At 47.5% G+C, this 17500-nt stretch overlaps 2 protein-coding genes and 1 non-coding gene across 3 annotated transcripts in view; all 3 read right to left on the bottom strand.

Annotated features, from left to right (window-relative positions):
- LOC123520102 (fork head domain transcription factor slp1-like) overlaps window positions 1–230 on the bottom strand; it is a 1710-nt gene extending 1480 nt beyond the window's left edge. Inside the window, exon 1 of the mRNA XM_045282022.1 lies at window positions 1–230. This exon is cut by the window's left edge and continues 1480 nt beyond it. Coding sequence (XP_045137957.1) covers window positions 1–55 — 55 coding nt within the window. The 5' untranslated portion in view covers window positions 56–230.
- A 3139-nt stretch (window positions 231–3369) lies between these two features.
- Trnav-uac lies at window positions 3370–3443 on the bottom strand. The gene has a single exon. It is a non-coding gene; the product is annotated as a tRNA-Val (tRNA).
- A 12493-nt stretch (window positions 3444–15936) lies between these two features.
- LOC123519718 (integumentary mucin C.1-like) overlaps window positions 15937–17500 on the bottom strand; it is a 1591-nt gene continuing 27 nt past the window's right edge. Inside the window, exons 1-3 of the mRNA XM_045281223.1 lie at window positions 17475–17500; window positions 16663–16882; window positions 15937–16311 (exon numbers count right to left, since the gene is read on the bottom strand). The exon at window positions 17475–17500 is cut by the window's right edge and continues 27 nt beyond it. Of these exons, the coding sequence (XP_045137158.1) occupies window positions 15937–16311; window positions 16663–16882; window positions 17475–17500 (621 nt within the window). The remainder of the gene's footprint in view (window positions 16312–16662; window positions 16883–17474) is intronic.

Raw genomic sequence — 17500 nt, 5'->3', positions numbered from 1 at the left:
TGAGCGGCGTGCGGGCCATGGCGGAGCAAGCGTTCCACAGGTCCACACTTACCATCCTTGTCACTCCTTTAGGCGCCAGGACTCAGGGGCGCGGCACGCCTCTTTCCATCACACACACACGCACTACAAACCGTGGTGGTATTTGTGGTCCATAGTGAGCGGCCTGCAGCCAGTGCGTCACAGCGCGTTACTCTGCCCGCACGGCTTAGCTGTAACTGTGAGGCGGCGGCGCCAGTGTCACCTTCATGTACCGCCCACCTACTTTGGTCCGTCGCCCCGCCCTCCGCCACCGCCCAGCCATCCCGCGTCTCCTTATTCGCTGACGCTCCCTGAGTGGCCAGTTGAGTGTCTGTGGGCGGAGTCGGCGTCAAGGCACCCTCCATATTGAGCTGTGAACCTCATCCGAACTCGATAAGAGATAAAGTATTGTCTACACGACATTGTTACGATGCCCTGCGGCCGATTGACCTCAAGGGATGGGAAAGACGCCGAAGGGGTCGTGTGGGCACCTCAGCAGGGGCTTCTAGTCTGGTGTTGGGAGTTAGGCGGGACATCATAACGCTGGCGAAGGGAACAGAAGCCTTACGGATATGTTGAACATGCAGGTACACGTGTTCTGGGGGACACCTCCAGGACGGCAAGATGGACATCACTCCGGCGAGGGGCTTCAGGACCCTGCGCTGTTTCTCTATTAGGCCAGCGCCATCGGCCTGGTAACTCCTTTATCCATGTATGCCTGTTGAAGGCGTGAGTTTCCCCACCCACTTCCTGGCTGGCTCGTGCCCCAACACACGCACAATACCAAAGCTTCCCGCACATTGTCACCCAGCAAAGGGCTCTGCATGCTGGCCAACCTTTGATTTATGCTTCTGTGCGTCCTGCCTCCACCATCTAGTCAGATGTTGCCATCCCTCCCCGGCACACGCACACCACACTCCTATACTTCACAAACGCACCTTCTTTTATTCTGCACGAATAATCCAATCCGTAATAACCCGTCTTGGCGCCGACCCTTCCCTATACACTGCATGCAGCAAACTATACCGTGCATACAGTACACTGCATGCTCTCCCTTCACAGCATGATAGGACATGCACCACGGCACCACAAACAGAGAAAGGACTCCTTAACACAAACCACTTATCCTTATAAATTAAACTGCAGGATTACGTAATTATTAAATCTAATGAGCACATGCTCAGGTGCCGTGGTTCACTGCTAAATTGGCGGAGAGGCCACACACTCTAGCCAGGGTTAGACACTCGACACAGCCACCTCAGGTGTCAGTCCATCCTCTCGAGACCGGGTCGTCCCAGGATACTAAGGGCAGGTACTGTGGTGGCCTGGACGTGTTGTGGTGCTGTGGTGGCGTGGTTGTGCTGTGGTGGCCTAGACTTACTATGGTGCTGTGGTGGTCTGGACTAGATGTGGGTCTATGATGCTATAGATGTGTTGTGGGGATCTGCACCTGCTGTGATGCTGTGGTGGCCTGGACGTGATGTTCTATGGCTTATACTTCATGTGGTGCTGTGGTGGCCTGTACGTGCTGTAGGTGTGGACGCGCTGTGGTATATATAGTCTAGACATGATGTAGTCCTAGTGTGGCCTGGACGTGCTGTTGGGTTGTGATGGCGCGGTGGTCTGGCCATGCTGTGGTGGTGTGGTGGTATAGATGTGCTGTGGTATGGTCTGGTATGTTGCTTTGGACGCAGACTTTTCACTGGCCTTAAGTTGTTACGTCGTGTAGCTTCAGAGTGTCATCCCTGCACGCACGCACGCACACGCGAGTCGTCAATGCAGCATCTTCCTCTTCCCATCTCTCCCTCGCATTTCTAAACCATGGCAAGTGCGGAACTAAATGACTTACTCCAATCGAATGCCTTTCCTGGTTAATTATTTTTGAAGAGAGGGACAATCATTCGTGTGAGGACATACCACTACAGGCACCAGTGTGAGGACATTCCACTACAGGCACCAGTGTGAGGACATTCCACTACAGGCACCAGTGTGAGAACCTTCCACTACAGGCACCAGTGTGAGGACATTCCACTACAGGCACCAGTGTGAGGACATTCCACTACAGGCACCAGTGTGAGGACATTCCACTACAGGCACCAGTGTGAGGACATTCCATTACAGGTATCAGTGTGAGATTATTCCACTACAGGCACCCGTGTGAAGACATTCCGTTACAGGCACCAATGTGAGGACATTCCACTACAGGCACTAATGTGAGGGCATTCCACTATAGGCACCCAGAGACGTCAGGTTGTGAGGGGGAATAGAATGAATGAATGACAAGCTCCAGCGTTGAGAGTCCCAAGCAAGAAGCGTCGACCAGCCGCCTCACATCAGTGTTTAGAATCCTGATCAATGTAACGATAGTCGATGTTTTTCCTCTTTCAGATTATGTTATCGTTGGTTTCCTCAGTGATGTGTGTGTGTATAAAGGAAAAATACAAGATAGCACTTAACTAACAAAAATGGATGATTAGTCTTTTGAGGCAACCAGTCGAAAGTTTGGTTTCTCTTTTTGCACACCTTAGTGTTGATGAATGCAGGTGATGCTCGACCGACTATAAAAAAGGAGAGGAAAAAGAAAGAAAACACACTTAAGAAGAGTGATAGCTAATGAGGCACTTCATTCATGTTACTGAAGTATTTGAGATCATCGCTTAGTCCGCGTTGAGTCTTGGTGAATACATGCGACTCCCGGCCAAGGAGGAAATATATTGGAAATGGCACATATCAAACGTCTCTGTCTTATCGAGGTTGGATTGGACGAGTGTTTAAGTTCATCTCTTAGCACACTTTACATGCGTAATCGTAGAAGTCCTGAGATTTGTGTCTTTAAACATGTTCTTCTCTCATAAAAACTGTTGTTTAAAGGATACAGAAATGACCAGTCAAGTTCTCACATATATTTTTCGTGTTCACAATGTAGAATTCTTGTTACACATTCACTAAGATCATAATAACACCCTTGAAAATGCCCCACAAATTTGCTAAGTATTCGCGACGGAGCCATCTTATAGCTGTAGCTGGATGCCTGGAGAGGGGAAAAATTGAGTTACATGTTTTAAGATGAGAATATTGTTTGATAAGGCTAAGTGTGGTCAGTGTGTGTGTGTGTGTGTGTGTGTGTGTGTGTTTCACTGTTTGATCTGCTGCAGTCTCTGACGAGACAGCCAGACGTTACCTTACGGAACGAGCTCAGAGCTCATTATTTCCGATCATCGGATAGGCCTGAGACCAGGCACACACCACACACCGGGACAACAAGGTCACAACTCCTCGATTTACATCCCGTACCTACTCACTGCTAGGTGAACAGGGGCTACACGTGAAAGGAGACACACCCAAATATCTCCACCCGGCCGGGGAATCGAACCCCGGTCCTCTGGCTTGTAAAGCCAGCGCTCTAACCACTGAGCTACCGGGCGTGTCTGTGTGTGTGTGTGTGTGTGTGTGTGTGCAAACATATGGGTGAGTGACAGGTTGTGGATGTGTATGGAAAGCGGGGGAGCGGATGGGTGAAGTGCTTGGTGAGTGACTGAGTAGTGGGTGTATAGGTGGATGTGAGCGTATACTGGGGTGTGGATAGAGGTTATAGTGTATGTGGAAGATAAAGTGTAGGCAAGTAATGGGGTATGGGGGGTGGTGATAGGGGTGGTGGTGGTGGTGGTATCTCTCTGTCATGGTGGTGGGGTCGCAAGAGGAAGGAAGGGAATTGCATTGGGGTCGGTGTCTTCAGTGAGGTGACGGGAGGCTTGGTGGTAGTGATGGTGGTGATGGTGGTGGTCGGCGAAGGGTCTTTACTTCCTCTGCTTGCCATGATATTAATAAAGGATTCTTTTTAATCATTTATGGTAGGATATGGCCTTCGAGAATTACTTCGATCGGCTTAGGGATGTGATGGTCCGGGGCGAGGACAAGGAGCAGGAGGGCTTCGGGAAGGAGCCATGCTTGGTGTCGGGCACGATTGGCTTCCTCTGGTTCCTGATGGCCAGCGCTTACGTCCTCGCCTTCATCCTGACGCTGCTCTTGGCTTTCAAAGTGGTCTCTCTTTACGGTAAATTTGGCAAAGCTTACAGAAAACTCTATAAACACAGGTGGACTTCGCCGCGTCGCTCCAGGGAAGATCAGGAGTAGCGGCCGACCGTGCTCCGCCAGTGAACTAACTCTATTGGCGGTCAGTGCAATCGTGGGCGTTGATAGGAAGAAAGGAGTGGTGTGTAGTGTAATGACTCTGAAGCTCAATGATGTCGTCAGTACGAAAATTGATAAGTATTTTTAAGCTTTGCACTTCTTTTTTGCATTTATATTTCTGTGTGACACGTCGAGACTGCACAGATACAGTTATACAAGCCGTCTTTGTCGGAGTGTCCCTGCATCGGTTGGTCGAGGATTCGTGATGATAACCAGTATTGCTTTGTCACGTCTCAAACATTCACAAACTACTTACTATCTATCGCTGAATTAATGTAAGGTCTGATACATAACGTAGTAATCAACAACCACTCATTTCACCACCTCCTTCTTATCCATATGTCGGTTTTTTACCTAACAAACCTAAACGTGTTATCGAACTTTTGTCGTGGAGGAAGAATGATATCCCTAGCTGCGTGATGACTCTTGAAAACACGAAGGAAAGTACGATAAAGATACTAGACACCCGCTCCTGCACTCACACACACACACACACACACACACACACACACACACACACACACACACACACACACACACACACACACACACACACACACACACACACACACACACACACACACACACACACACACACACACACACACACACACACACACACTAATACTGGCAGGGAAACGGAGGCGAGTGACTTTGAAGTGAGCGTGAAGGTGAAGGAATTATGAGAGTCAACTCCACGGAGGAGCAGCTAGCGGCCCTTAATTCTTCCTTTGCCGCATATCTACCTCTTAGCCCCTCACATCTTTGCTCTCCCTACCTTTCCTTCTATTAATTTATATTCTTCATTTTCAGCCGCAGATTTGTTCCCCTTTCATCCACAGTTGTGCCTCACTTCCTACACCTTTCCCATACTCCATGTTCTCTTATTCTTTACCACATTCCTGTACACTCCACCTTATCCTTGCCACACAGTCTCGCACGTTTTTGCTTCCACCTCAGTCACCTCTATATATGCGCTCCATCACGTCTCAATACATATTACCACTTTAATATGTTTGTAGAACCTTTTGCCACATGTTTTTTTTTTTTTTTGCGTACTACTATCACCAATCTAGAGACAAGAAAAGAAATTAAGGTATTACACTTACTATAATTCATTCTAAGAACTCCCTGCCCCACATCACACGCACGCGCACACACACACACACACACACACACACACACACACACACACACACACACACACACACACACACACACACACACACACACATACAGACACCGCGTAGTGTAGTGGTTAGCACACTCAACTCACAACCGAAAAGGCCCGGGTTCGACTCCCCCTGTTTACCTAGCAGCAAGTAGGTACGGGATGTAACTCAAGGGGTTGTGGCCTCGCTTTCCCGGTGTGTGGAGTGTGATGCGGTCTCAGTCCTACCCGAAGATCGGTCTATGAGCTCTGAGCTCGCTCCGTAATGGGGAAGGCTGGCTGGGTGACCGGCAGACGACCGTGGTTAATTACACACACACACACACACACACACACACACACACACACACACACACACACACACACACACGCTGCATTGCCTATAAATGCGGTTTTAGGTGAATCAATATGCAATAATTCTTTTTTGTATACATACCAGAGAGCGACTCAAGAAGAAAATATGTACCAAATGTGGGAAAATAAATGAAGTGGATATAACAGGACTAACAGCAGCAGCAGCACTGGTGGTGGCGGTGATGAGGCGTCTGTGTGGTGTACAGTAGTGTTGTGTTGGTGGTGGTGGTATTGATAATGCGTGTAAGTGGAGCATGGCGTCATTGTATTGTGGTAGCGGTGGTGGTGGACAAGTGGAGCAGAGTTATTGTACGCGTACTGTGGTGGTGGTGGTGGTGGTGGCGGTGTATACAGGTGGAATGAAAGCGAGACATTCTCCTCTTCCCTCCCAACCGGAACACCTTTGTTCTTTGGCCTTAACTGTCCTTCCGTGTTGCCGTGTTGAGCCCAGATGGATTAAGGGTGTCGTCATGTATCGCAGGGAGGAGGGAGGCCCCGTGCAGGTAATCATTTAATGGGGTGTCAGGGGGGCAGGGAGGAGGAGGAGTGAGGGACACACACACACACACACACACACACACACACACACACACACACACACACACACACCTTTACTATATGCAGACCCTCCCTTTCCCTTTCCTCCTTCTCCTTCTCCTTCTCCTTCTCCTCCTCCTCCTCCTCCTCCTCCTCCTCCTCCTCCTCCTCCTCCTCCTCCTCCTCCTCCTCTCCCTACCATGCACCTCCTCGGCACCTCTCCGCTCCATCTGAGGCTCGGGCTGTGTGTATTATCATCAGCCCTGCTTGTTTGTGGGCGAGCGCTCAGCCGCATCCCTTCGCTCATAAAGAGACGCCCACTCTATTATTGTTTTACGGGGTTTGGGTGGTGAAATGTCCGCTGAGTAGTGACACGGGGGTGGGGAGGGGAGGAGCAAGGTGTGCCCCGCGGCCACCCTCTCCGAACGTCCCCTCCCTGGCCGTCCTCAGCCACACTTCTCCTCATTTCTCCGCCGTAGGAGTCCTCATAAGCGGTCAGCACTCACCTCACTACCGCCGCAGGTGGTATTTTGATGCATGAGAGCCGCACAGAACGAAGCGAGGCGGGGCGAAGACGCGAGAGAAGGCGGAACGAGGTAGACGCGGGGAGTCCGGACGCGGCGGCTGGTCGGGAGGCGTCGGGTACCATCACACGAGTGAGTGAGCAGAGACATGCGCACGTCGCCCGCACCAGACACCCTCCTTGCTCTGCCCTGCCCTCCTGCTCCTCCTCTCTGTCCTCCCCTCACGCCCTCCCTGCCTTGCACTTGTATATTCAGTGCCCGACACTCACACTCTCCTTGTCCTGTCTGCACGTCATATCTGTCCTCCTCTGTCTTCCTCTTATGTCCTCTTCCTCCAGTCTGTCCCGCGGCCCTTCCCCCACACGTCAAGCTCTTCCCCATCACCCTGCCCCCAAACACACACACACTGAATACCTCTTCAAGTCTCAATCAGAAGTGACTGCTTTTAAACTTGTGATGGACGTCTCCCCGCCCCTCCCTCCTCGGTCCCGTCGTCGGGCCGTGTTCGGGGTGAGTTTGGTTTATCAGGGCCGCAGTTGCCACTCAGTAAACACGCTTGAGTAGACGGTGAGACGTGTCTATCTGTATTGTCAATGAGTGGTTGGCTCTTGCCCAGCCACAGTCGCCACCACCGCGCCCCACACTACTCAGCCATGCACCACTACCACCATCTCCTCGTCAGTTTTCACTTCACACTCACCTGCCTAAACGCACTTCTACAATCCTCCTTTTCTTCTGGAACCCTCACTCATCCACTTATACCACCACCACAGCTATCACAATCACAACCATGCACCTCTATCAGTTTTCCTCCCCACCATTACAATACTTAGTCACCAAAACTACTGCCACTGCAATGTCTAACATTAGCCGGGGCACTCAATACCAAACACATGTAAGTTGAGGGCATACGCTCTATAGGTGTGTGTAGCTTCAGCGCTCGCCTCCCTTTCAAGCAGCGTCGATAATGAAAAGCAGTCCTAATTGGTAATCCAACTATATCAGCAGACGACGCCATGTTGTCATTGCGTCGCAAACCAGTCAGTCAGTCAGTCATTCAGTCAGTCAATCAGTCAGTCAGTGAACTAGTCAGCCAGTCAGTCAGTCAGTCAAATTACCTGGATACAATTATAGGTGTCGCATCATAACATTAAAATCTATGTCGTCACTACCATCATTAGTTTCACACACACACACACACACACACACACACACACACACACACACACACACACACACACACACAATAAACAACATCCCAAGACACTCCAGAGGCTAGCACGAAAACACATACCACTCATGCCAACATTCTCTCTCTCTCTCTCTCTCTCTCTCTCTCTCTCTCTCTCTCTCTCTTTTCACTTTAAGAACTCTATCATAATTCTAGTACCATTATTAATAATTAAATGCTAGTATTTTTAATTTGCAGATCTGACGTTCATTATCATTTTCTCTTGGTGGTGGTGGTGGTAGTAGTAGTAGTAGTAGTAGTAGTAGTAGTAGTAGTAGTAGTAGTAGTAGTAGTAGTAGTAGTAGTAGTAGTAGTAGTAGTAGTAGTAGTAGTAGTAGTAGTAGTAGTAGTAGTAGTAGTAGTAGCAGTAGTAGTAGTATAGTAGTAGTAGCAGTAGTAATAGTAGTAGTAAAAATATGGTCAATCATCGTCTTCCTTATCATTTTCATATCATCATCATCATCATCATCATCATCATCATCATTATAATTTTGTGTAAGGGATGTGCAGGTTGGATGAGTGGAGACCCTGTGGTGTGATTGGCGGGGAGCGCAGGCAGCACCGCCCCCAGGCAGGCCGCCCATTGGCTCACCCTCCGCCTGCCTCTAATGGCTAGCGTGATAGTTGTTATCGGAACACACAATCCCCATCCATAGCCACGAGAGAGAGAGAGAGAGAGAGAGAGAGAGCTTTCGGGAGGATGGTTAATGAAGGATTTGAATCTCTCTCTCTCTCTCTCTCTCTCTCTCTCTCTCTCTCTCTCTCTCTCTCTCTCTCTCTCTCTCTCTGTATATGTGTCAGGTGGTCCCAGTATCAGGTTCCCACGTCGAGGCAGAGAGGGCGTTAGCTGAGCCTTCCCTTCAGCTTCCAGCCTTCCCGTGCTTGCTGTCACTGTGCTCACCTGCCCTCTCATTACCGTACTGTATGTAACTAAGGCCTCTTTTCTGAAACACTCCTCCGCTCTCTCACCACCAATATGTTCAAAGGCCACAGAGATGATTATCTGTGTTTATTAAGAGTGTTTCTTATGTAAATAATGTAAAAGTCGTGTTCATCTGTTACTGGAACCATGAAAAGCACCTTTGAAAACTTGTGTCACTTGCACTATAGGCTTTTGAAGTAGTGGAGGTGTGGCGAAGTGTCTTAAAGTATCGCCCGTATTCAGAAATGCCTTCCCCTTCCACTACTATAATTTTTCAAGGCCACAGAGACAATTAGCCGGATTTTTTAAGACAGTTTCTCCTTTTAATAAACTAGAAATCTTGCTAATCTATCACCAGTAACTATGAAAAAATGCTCTTAAAAATACAAGAATCTTCAACTGGAGCCTTTGGTAACTAGTGACGGTGAGAGAGCAAAGCGTTTCAGAAAACTGGCCTATATAGTCGTAAGCTTCTCAGTCCAGGAAGAACAAGTCCAAGGAAGCACGTCTGGGTAATATTACACTCAGACGCTTCTCAAATTCTGAATGGTCCTTTTTTTTTTTATTTTACTATACTTTGTAGGGATTAATTTCAAGTTAGTATTTTTTTTCATTACTCTTTATTGTCTCAAGCCAGAGCTCTCTTCTTACATGAAAAAATAAAAAACTTACAAATGCTAGAAATTTAAACTGATTTTTCTGTTAACATTATACAATACGTTACATACTTCACTGTTATTTATTGTCGTTGCTGCTACTGTTATTATTATTATTATTATTATTATTATTATTATTATTATTATTATTATTATTATTATCATCATTGTTATGGTTTCTTTTTTCTAGGCAGTCAGATAAAAGGTTATATATGGCAGTCAGGCTGTATTAGGGTAGACATTGTTAGATTAGAAAGTATAGCGCTAATACCTAAATAGTAATGGACTCAATCACATTACTTGTTAGAGAGAGAGAATTAATCAGAGTGGCTCAGACTTTGTGTTTGATATGCTAACTAACATTTTTTCATCCATTGCAAAAATCATAAAGGAAAGCTGTGTTGTTCATTATCGTCTTCACCTAATGCACACACACACACACACACACACACACACACACACACACACACACACACACACACACACACACACACACACACACACACACACACACACACACACACACACACACACACACACACACACACACACACACACACACACATACAGGTGCAATGAAGGTTGAACAAACAAGCGAACTTTACCTGTTGTGCATTTGGAGACTGTTCTTGGACATCCTTACATTCCACCCCACGAGTTTGTTTATTTTTTTCTCCTCTTCCTTTTTTTTTTTTTTTTTTCTCATGTTTCTGTGTGAAGTTTGATCGGCGATGCTCATCTATGACAGGGGAGAGCTGGGCTTCATAGTAGTCCCAAGTCTTCATAGTGTCTCTCTCTCTCTCTCTCTCTCTCTCTCTCTCTCTCTCTCTCTCTCTCTCTCTCTCTCTCTCTCTTAAGGACATAAACTACTCTGCGCATTCAAGTTTCTTGTTTTTTTGCAAAGTTTTCGTGATTAACGTATAAATTCTGATTTTTTTTTTCCTTTCCTGTAGACTGAGTAGGTTTCCTTTATTCCTGTGACAGACTATACCGGTGATTTGTGAGGTGTGTTGTGTGTCCTTCAGAATCTGAGCCGGAAATGCCTGTGTATGCTCTCTCTCTCTCTCTCTCTCTCTCTCTCTCTCTCTCTCTCTCTCTCTCTCTCTCTCTCTCTCTCTCTCTCTCTCTCTCTCTCTCTCTCTCTCTCTCTCTCTCTCTCTCTCTCTCTCTCTCACTATGGCATTCCTCGTCATAAAAGCTTTTCTTATTATTCATCCCTACCATCCCTAGTGACTCGGAACTACTCGTAACCGTCTGACTATTGAGTTCATTCCATGCATTTATCTAGTGGAACTCCCCACGCTGGTGTGTGTCTCCCATTAAGATGTTGTCAGTGTTTGGGAAAGCAGGTTGGTCTCCTAGATTCGCTATTGACATTTGATTCCTTCACTAAGACCACGGACTTTGGAAGCGGGATCCCTTTTTTTTTCATGTAATAAGGGCACTGGCCAAGGCTAACAAAAAAGAACGAAAAGAAAAGATCCAATGAGCCGCCAGTCTCTAAAGAAACCTATGAAAAGGATCGTCCCGGAAATGGAGATCGTGACGAGAAATCGCCTATACATGGCTATACCTTCGCGCCTTAACACTCTACACTCATATTTCGATCCGACCCCACGAATCTTCAAACTCGAATTCTGATGGTTTTCCTTCGCAGCATCTTTACGTACAATAACTTAGGTCTGGCGTGCGGTGGCCGTGTGGAACAACATGTGGGAAGGAGATATTGTGTACCATGCATCACGGACGGCGGCACCTTGTGTGTAGGAATGTGTAGAGGCAGATAGGTGCAGATAAACACGGTGAGGCACTCGGCAATACAGCAGGACGGGGAAATGTGAACTTGTGAAGATGGAATGCACGAAACAAGTGCGGGTGGAGAGTTGGAGGGGAGGAGCAGGAGTGGCGTGAGGTGAGGGAATCAGATGGGGAGGAAAGTCCGGAATAACTCCTCCAGTTTCATCCACACTCTTCCACCTTAAGAACGTTTACCACATGCGCACACACGCACCAACTGCCATCCCCACCCAACAACCCACTCCAGCTGCCATATTATACTAAATTCTGCCTGCACTATGATTTTTTCTTTCACATATTGCCATTTTCTTATATATAACAAAATGGAAATATACTATAGATCTATTAATCCATCCTTCCATCCACATATTATTCCTCAGTCAGTCCTCTCAGTCATTTGTTCATCTTGTCAGATACTCGATTAGCAGGATTTTCACTTTTCTTTTCCTGTAGTGACTCTTCAAGTTTGTAATTTCACCGCTTCTCGTGTTTCTTCTCTTGTCCTCACTTTTACTCATGTCATTCAACCATCAAACACAATTTATTATATATTTTTTTTCCCTTTGCAGTTTCGGACGCTGACTCACTTAATCATTCATTCATTCATTCTCTCACTCATTTGCTCTGTAACTCGTCTATATTCTCTCTCTCTCTCTCTCTCTCTCTCTCTCTCTCTCTCTCTCTCTCTCTCTCTCTCTCAATATTCTTGTGCGCAGTACATTTACTGTGCTTGATCGTCGCAAAGTTCCGCGCCGATCCTTTTCATTCCAGAGGCACTTTGATTTTCATGTTGACGTTGAGTTAAGTTTATCATCTAATTATTTACGGAGTATATTGTTTGGATTCCAAGTATGGGTCAGGAAATGCTGTCTGTCTGTATCTGTGTCCACCAAATACCTGTTTGTTTTTATCTATGTAAATTAATCTGTTGGTCTACCCGTGGCTGTGTAAACCAACCTATCTGTCTGGCTGTATCTGGGTGCATTTTGGCGTGAATTATTCAATGAGAGAGAGAGAGAGAGAGAGAGAGAGAGAGAGAGAGAGAGAGAGAGAGAGAGAGAGTGTATATATGTGTGTGTGTGTGTGTGTGTGTGTGTGTGTGTGTGTGTGTGTGTGTGTGTGTGTGTGTGTGTGTGTGTGTGTGTGTGTGTGTGTGTGTGTGTGTGTGTGTGTCGTTTCGTCGACTTCTGGAACAGCTTAATTAAGGAAACTTTACCTATCTACACACACACACACACACACACACACACACACACACACACACACACACACACACACACACACACACACACACACACGGCCCGGTAGCTCAGTGGTTAGAGCGCTGGCTTCACAAGCCAGAGGACTAGGGTTCGATTCCCCGGCCGGGTGGAGATATTTGGGTGTGTCTCCTTTCACGTGTAGCCCCTGTTCACTTAGCAGTGAGTAGGTACGGGATGTAAATCGAGGAGTTGTGACCTTGTTGTCCCGGTGTGTGGTGTGTGCCTGGTCTCAGGCCTATCCGAAGATCGGAAATAATGAGCTCTGAGCTCGTTCCGTAGGGTAACGTCTGGCTGTCTCGTCAGAGACTGCAGCAGATCAAACAGTGAATTACACACACACACACAATGAAAGAGAGAGAGCATCTTACAGGGAAAGAACAACAGAAAAAAGTCGATAAAATAACTTCATAAACAAAGTCAGAAGATAAAGAGAGAGAGAGAGAGAGAGAGAGAGAGAGAGAGAGAGAGAGCGAGAGCGGCACGACACACCTAGATAATCAGAGGAGGAAAGCGGCGAACATTAAGGCAAATATCGTGTTATCGGCACGTTAGCGGGACAGACTGGCCGTGACACCCGCGCCGCCGCCTCGGGTACCTGCGGGCCAGCCACACAATGGGGCGGCAGTTATTACAGAGCGTTTTGTGGCGTCCAGGGAGGTCCCTGCCGCTCCTTTTCATTACAGCCGACACTCGTGGAAAATATTTATGGCTCCGCTAACCAAATATCGCGTTAGAGGACACGGTCGCGTCACGGTGAGGACACGAAGGAGGGAGGAGGGAAAGAAAGGTGTGTGTGTGTGTGTGTGTGTGTGTGTGTGTGTGTGTGTGTGTGTAGCGGTAGGGTAGGTGGCAAGCGTGGCCACGGCTGTAGGAGGGATAATTAGCTGCGTTGGTTTAGTGTGTGTGTGTGTGTGTGTGTGTGTGTGTGTGTGTGTGTGTGTGTGTGTGTGTGTGTGTGTGTGGGGAGTTAGGCATTATAATTGATCTATCCTGTGTCCCCCATCACTTCCTTCCTTCTTTCACTTTACACACCGCAACACTGTCACACACCTCACGTCATGTATGAGGATAGAGATGCGTTCTCTCTCTCTCTCTCTCTCTCTCTCTCTCTCTCTCTCTCTCTCTCTCTCTCTCACTCGTGCGGGAGCCTCAGGTGGGTCTCTCCGGGGTATTATTTACACGTGGAAAATGGGGAAAATATGTTAATTGCGGCCACAAATTTAGTGGTATGGGGAGGGGAGGCGAGGGAGGGGACGGTGGAGAAGGGGGAGGGGGTTGAGCTCGGGGGCCGACACCCACAGTGGCCCCACGAAAAGAGCGAGAACAATTTATGGCCACTTTAGCGGCGGTGCGAGCCAATGGCCACAAGTGCATTCGCCATAGCCTTGCCCGCGCTAAATTGAAACGAGGGAAGGGGACTTTTAGGGAGGAGAAGGAGGAGGAAGAGGGGGAGGAGTAGAGGGGGGAATAAGAGGGACGGAGAAGCCTTGAAGCCCTCCCAGGTGGTGGCACTATGAGCCCTCTTCCTTTTCCTCTTCCTCCTCTTCCTCTTCCTCTTTTTCCTCAGTCTCCATGTTGCCTTTCTCTCCCTTTTGCGCTGCTCCTCTCCCTCCCTCCCTCCCTCCTTCCCTCTCTCTCCCTTTCCCACATAAACATTTTTCTCCAGTTCAAAATTTCACCGTCTTTCCTTCCCTTTTAAGCTTCGCCGCACGTTGCTGGTCGGGGTCGGAGGTCAGGTCAGGCAGGTAAGGTCAAATTGGCCCTGGGAGACCCTTTTTCTGCCTCTCTCGGCGGGAGGCTGTGGAGGAGTTTCTTGCTGAAGGTTGTGACACAGAAATCAAATGGCTTGCTGTACGAGACGAGCCGTCATGATATGGTCTCAAGTGGTACAAGGGACATAACAAGGCGATAAGGGACATAACAATACTACAGGGAACATAACAAGGCGATAAGGGACATAACAAGACTACAAGGAAAATAATAAGACTACAAGGGACATAACAAGGCAAGAGACAAAACAAGGCTACAAGGGACATTATAACAAGACTACAAGGGACATAACAAGGCTGCAAGGGACAAAACGAGGCGACAAAGGACATAAGAAGGCAATAAAGGACTTAATAACAAGGCTACAAGAGACATAACAAGGCTATACAAGGGACATAATAAGGCTGCAAGGGACAAAACAAGGCGACAAAGGACATAAGAAGATTGATGGACACAGTGCTCAGGGAAAGTAACCAAGGTAAAGCAAGAAATAACAAGTTCAAGTTGGAAGAAATGTTAGTAAAGGAAGAAATGTAAAGAAATTAGTTCCAAAATAGTGTTATGTGAAAGAAATAGACTCAGTAACCTGCTTGGCCGTCACTGCTGAGTCATTAGAGTGTCTATTAAATTATTAGACTGCTATTGACTTTAAACCCTTCAGTACCAGGTCACGTTTCCATATTCATTCTGCTTACTATTTGGTGATTTTATACAGCATCAGAAACTTAGGTGGGGGTTGAAACAGTGAAGATTCTGGCCATTAATCTTCTGACCTCCATAGACCCTTCCTAATGTCAATAAAACCGTCTAATTGTACCCAAAACTCAAGGTAAAAATGTGCCCCGATACTGAATGGGTTAAGGGCAGGAATGATGGGCGAACATGTGTCTAGGTGTGTTTATATAGTATAGAATTATATGCTATTGTATTGCACATGCCTGACACGTTCTGGCCTACTGCTTAGCTTCTAGCTTCCCTTCTGCTTTAACCTTTCCAGTACTGTATCGTATTTTTACCTTGAATTTGGGTATGATTAGACGATTTTTATTGACGTTAGGAAGGGTCTATGGAGGTCAGAACATTAATGGGCACAGTCTTCACTATTTTAATCCCCATGCGAGTTTTTGGAGCTGTATAGAATCACTAAATAGTAAGCAGAATGAATATGGAAATGCGTCATGGTATTCAATGGGTTAATATTGTCATAGGTATAACTGCTTGCCATTACCGTGAATACATGAACACTTAGCTCTATTTAGACGCATCATCGTACTCACCATTAACACCCAACTACCTACCATTCCTGGCGCCGGCGAGAACAGGTAATGGTGGCAGTGTTGACAGATAATCGGGCCACCACTGACACTTAATGGTGACACTGATAGGGCCACCATTGGCTCAGCAGCGCAGGGCCAGCCAGCACATAACGGGCGGCCACACACGAGTGATAGCAATGGCCCGTTACTAACAGATAATGGGCGGCCCGTCAAGAGCCTCTTCAGGAACCTAATTTCCATGAAACAATTTGTGAATGATTTTCCGGTCGGCTGAGTCATGCATTATGGGAGGCGGCGGGTGTGGCGGGAGGGTGTGCTGGGTGTAGTGGGCGTGGGAAGGGTGTTGTGGGTGTGGCGGGAGGGTGTGCTGGGTGTGCAGAAGGGTGTTGTGGGTGTGGCGGGAGGATGTGCTGGGTGTAGTGGGCGTGGGAAGGGTGTTGTAGGTGTGGCGGGATATGGGTGTGCTGGGTGTAGTGGGCGTGGGAAGGGTGTTGTGGGTGTGGCGGGAGGATGTGTTGGGTGTAGTGGACGTGAGAAGAATGTTGTGGGTGTGGCGGGAGAGTGTGGTGGGTGTAGTGGACATGGGAAGGGTGCTATGGGTGTACTGGGGTGTAGAGGAAGGCAGAGCAGAATAAGGTTGTTGCAGTTTGAGCGTCATTCATCTCACTGCCCGCTGAGTGACTGGTGATGGCAGCTTCGTGTTGCTTCACCACATGTCGAGCAGCAGCGTGGGCAGGAGGCCGTGGTTGTCGTCGAGTCACTAAGGAAAGGCATCGAAGGAAGGGCCGGAGGAAGAGTAGCGCTCACCTCCCTCGGCCTCCTCCTCGGCTTTCTCCTCTAACATTCCTTGGTCGCCACTGATCGACCTGTCAATTTGTCCTTCCGCTTAACCTTTCACTCACCGCTATTATCCTTCTTAGCACCCTTTTATCCAGCCGTTATTCGTCTTCCCAACCCCTCTTTTATCCTCTTTGGCGCGGGTATTGAGGGAGGGCGTGTGGGAGGAGGGGCCACCCAGATTACCTCGCCGCCTCCACTCTTGTTTACATGAAGCTGCCGAGAGTCGCTTGGAAACTGTATCAACTAGCTGCGTGACAACCAGGACGCATTCACAGCACTTCCAGGTGGTGTGCGGCCAACGTTGTGTGTGCAATGCCAAGAGCAGAGAATGAACACTAGTAATAGAGAGAAGTTAAAGATAAGGAGTTATAGACAGGAATAAGACAAAGATAGAAAGATAATGAACATTGGACGTTATGAAGATAGGAAAATGTGAAGAAGGGAATGAAAGAAGGAATCTCCAAGTATTATTTATTATTAATACCACCAATACTGTCCCATTCCCACTGCACAACACGGCGCTACACACTCCGTTGTATTACCACCACAAGCTTTGACGTGACTTTGTGGAAGGAGAAGCAGAAGAGGCGTTTTGTTTCATAAGGATGTCATGTGAAGAGCATGGCTGCTTTTGGATATGCATTCCTTCAGTCATATAATACTTCATGGGAAAGAGAAAAGAGATAGCGAGTAACTGATCCAGAAAGCAAAGATGAAGCAGTGCTCGGTAATGATGCGGGTGTAGCGTTTCCTGCCAGTTGACGTGCATAATCGAGTAGCAACTATTGATGCATGGAATACAAAGAGCAGAGGTGAAGCAGTGTTCAGTAACGATGTGGATGTAGCGTCTTCTGCAGTTACCATATACAAAATATCTCTAAGTATGATAAGAGAATAAAAACAAAGAAAAACAAATTGATTACTTACAGATTGCGGCAGGTGTCTTGTTTATC

The sequence above is a fragment of the Portunus trituberculatus genome, chromosome 46, assembly GCF_017591435.1.
Source record: "Portunus trituberculatus isolate SZX2019 chromosome 46, ASM1759143v1, whole genome shotgun sequence".
Lineage (NCBI taxonomy): Eukaryota > Metazoa > Arthropoda > Malacostraca > Decapoda > Portunidae > Portunus > Portunus trituberculatus.
This window is presented reverse-complemented; position numbering and strand designations above follow the sequence as displayed.